Source organism: Salvia miltiorrhiza, unplaced genomic scaffold, assembly GCF_028751815.1.
Source record: "Salvia miltiorrhiza cultivar Shanhuang (shh) unplaced genomic scaffold, IMPLAD_Smil_shh fragScaff_scaffold_61, whole genome shotgun sequence".
Taxonomy (NCBI): domain Eukaryota; kingdom Viridiplantae; phylum Streptophyta; class Magnoliopsida; order Lamiales; family Lamiaceae; genus Salvia; species Salvia miltiorrhiza.
The window spans coordinates 270,109-273,278 of NW_026651474.1; the positions used below are offsets into that span (position 1 = coordinate 270,109).

General features: G+C 33.8%; 1 protein-coding gene across 2 annotated transcripts; it reads right to left on the reverse strand.

Annotated features, from left to right (window-relative positions):
• Positions 1–573: 573 nt before the first annotated feature.
• On the reverse strand, positions 574–1,276 carry LOC131003041 (protein RADIALIS-like 6). 2 transcript variants are annotated; one of them, XM_057929507.1, is made up of 2 exons: positions 899–1,276; positions 574–755 (listed from the first exon to the last, which is right to left on the reverse strand). In XM_057929507.1, the coding sequence occupies exons 1-2, from the start codon at positions 1,137–1,139 to the stop codon at positions 745–747; spliced, it is 252 nt and encodes an 83-aa protein (XP_057785490.1). In that variant the 5' UTR covers positions 1,140–1,276; the 3' UTR covers positions 574–744. The 2 variants fall into 2 exon arrangements, with proteins under 2 accessions (XP_057785490.1, XP_057785491.1); XM_057929508.1 differs by having other exon boundaries at positions 574–752; positions 899–1,256.
• Positions 1,277–3,170: the final 1,894 nt, after the last annotated feature.

Sequence of the window (3,170 nt, forward strand, 5' to 3'; positions counted from 1 at the left end):
TCGTCCATTAAATACTTGAGTATTTGACTTTAGTCTTTTCAAATACGATTTTCAGTCGAGCAATCTTCAGTCTTCAAACTTCAGTCCACTGGTCTTCAGTCTTCAGATCTTCAGTCTAACTAACAACTGAACTCTAACACACGAGTTCGAAAAGTTCTAGTCTATTGAAGAGAAAAACTAAGGGTTTTCATATCATCAAAACTAGGGCTAGGATATTTCATTTATTTCCCAACAAAATTAGTGATCAATTATACTTATTTGCATCTCGTTTTATACTTATTTACTGACTTTGTTTTTTACGTGCTCTTTCAAATACTACTATAACATAAAATCTTAATTCTTAAAAATAATTCGGCTGCGGACTCCGTATTAACGATTAACCATACTAACAAAAACCATTCCCATTTTATACTAATTTGAATCTCTATTTTATACTTTGAATACTCAAATCTTAATTCTTAATTAAAGACAATAATTCGAATGTGGACTCGCCGTATTAACTAATTAAACTAACAAAAAGCATATTCCGGGATAAATATAAATGTAAATATATACATGAGCATGAAGATCTCCTTGAACAAAGACAATCAAGTAGTACTATTATTTAATTTATATATTTTCAAGCGCGTATGTTTACAATCTATATACCATGATGATGTCAAAGTGTCTATCTTATTTGTGAACAAGGGGATGATAGTGATTTGCTATCCAAATTGTTGATATATCATTGCAGCTTCGCATTCTTCATAAGCCTGCTAAGACCATGAGCAAATTATGATGCATGATTAGTAGAAACGGTGCTAATTAATAAAAGATGTAAAAATACATTTGATAACATCTCCACAATATATTAATACGAGTTTAATATAGTAAGAGAACTAATAGTGAAAAAAGCTACCTCTGCTCATTCTAGCATTGGCTATGGTTGTGTAATTAGGTATGGGCACTTGATCCGTTTCAATTTTGATAATATCCTTCTCTAAGGCCTCGTAGTGCCTCCGGACCTCCTCTGGGGTCTTCCCACCAACGGCTCTAGCAATGTTATGCCAACGGCGTGGTGTGTCCCTGTCGTACATGGCTAGGGCTTCCTCGAATTGCTTGTTCTGCTTTGGCGTCCATGTCATAGAGCTTGATGCCATTTCTATGAACACCAACAACAAGTGTAATGTGATGTGTGTGTGTTTTGGTTTAAGGTGTTTAAATACACAAGGTGATGCTCAAGTTGATGAATATTTTTGTTTATCTTTTCTTTCCTTTCTTTAATTTTTGTGTGTGGAATATGTGGCTCTCGTCTCATGCACAAAGGGGGGTCACAACAAGTCAAGAAAGATTATTATCATTTTGGGTGAATTCTTGAGGTGTCATTTTCTTCTCTACATCTTGGAATATCATATATCGTCATCAACAAGAAGATAAATTCGAGGATATTATGTAACCAGATGGTGGGATTAGATCCTTTGAGATAGATATGTGTCAACACCTTGAAATCATGGTAAATGCAACAGATATTCTTTTTACTTTTCCTTGTAAGATATCAGTGTGTTGCTTGCCTGGCCATATCCTATTTTGTTTGGGTTATTCTTAATTTTTAGTGTGAACATTAGACTCATCATGACTTTTTAGCTCCAAATTTCAATCATTACTAATTAATATATTTATTTACTTATATCTGTTGTTCACTGAAAAGCCTTGAGTCAAAGTTTTCGACGAACTGAAATTGACATATATCGCCGGAAGTTAATACTACCATCTTTAAAATTAACTTATACACTAGTTTCATTCTTATTCAATACGTACGTCAATTCTCCAGATTAACTCCCAACGATGCACACGCTAGCTTAAGTTGGCCAATTTTTTTAAACATAATTAACTATTAAGTTAATAACATAGATAAAATGCATATTATATTTGAAGTATTTATAAGTTCAAATTGAAAACTCACGGTATGGTCAAAGTTTGGGCTATAATTTAAGAATAACCCTATTTCATTATTTTGCTTCTTCTTTACTAGTGTTGTATTCGTAACGTCATATTGCACATTTGACTTGTTACATTTCAACAACTTCAAGTTTGGGCTGTCCATACTTGATCTTAAGAAGATCAGGGATTCAAAAATAATTCGGCATTGCTTCTCTTTTAAGTTTTATCTTTTATTCTTTTATTTACCAAATGTATGCCAAGCCATTATTATTCCATTTGATTGGAATGTTAGAATCATATATTATATTCCTAATCATGCTAAACTTCCCTTCATCATCTGCAAATGATTCAATTCCCACTTCTACATAAGTTAATTTGAATAAATCTAATCACTCCAACAGTCTCAACTTCAGATACATCACTTCATCTCAAAAACTATATCCACCTTTTATTCTGCTGAATATAATTGGAAAAGGAACGCAATTTCGTTGGGCAAACCCAAGTCTTATTAATGGGATGCCATTTATCTCGAGCCCTTCTCATGCACATAGAGAGGAGCCCTTAATTCTCATTTAGTATAAGCTTGCGTTCTCTTTAGTTATATTGATAAATTTATCATGAGAAAAAGAGGAATAACAAAATTTTCTTCCTTAAAATCTTCAAAGAGGGATAATATTATCACACTAAGTAGGCGCATTTACTTTAAAGGATTAGCTTTGATATAAGGTTAATCCATTGTTTACATTGATGGATTGAAACTTTGGGATATTCCAAGGCCCTTGATTATTTTAATCATTCGAGCTAGTTTTACTTGATTTTTATCCCATTAAAGAGGTGGAATTGGAGATATTCCAATCTTAAGGATAAAAATACTCAATCATGCATCTTATATCAATCATGCAAAGTAAACGCCCTCTAAAATGAAGGGATAATATTATCCCTCATTGGAGTGATAAGAAGGGAATGAGAAACGATATAATTCTCTTTTATAGATAATAACACTACAAAAAAAAGCAAAAATACAGGCCAAAATTACCGGTTGCCGCTGGTAATTACTGGCCACTCACCAACGGCGGTGCCGCCAGTATCTAATATTAATTTATTTATTTACGTTAATAAATTATCGGCGCCGCTGCCTTGACGACGCTCCGCCGCCGGCAAATCTCTGACAATAGACCGCCAATATGTAGCGGCGGCGATATCGCTGTTAATTACCGGCGGTCAGCTTTTGCCGCCGGTATTCGAGTCAC

Bases quoted from the DNA above. Each gene is read 5' to 3' on its own strand.
- LOC131003041 (XM_057929507.1), bottom strand. From the start codon at position 1,139: ATGGCATCAAGCTCTATGACATGGACGCCAAAGCAGAACAAGCAATTC.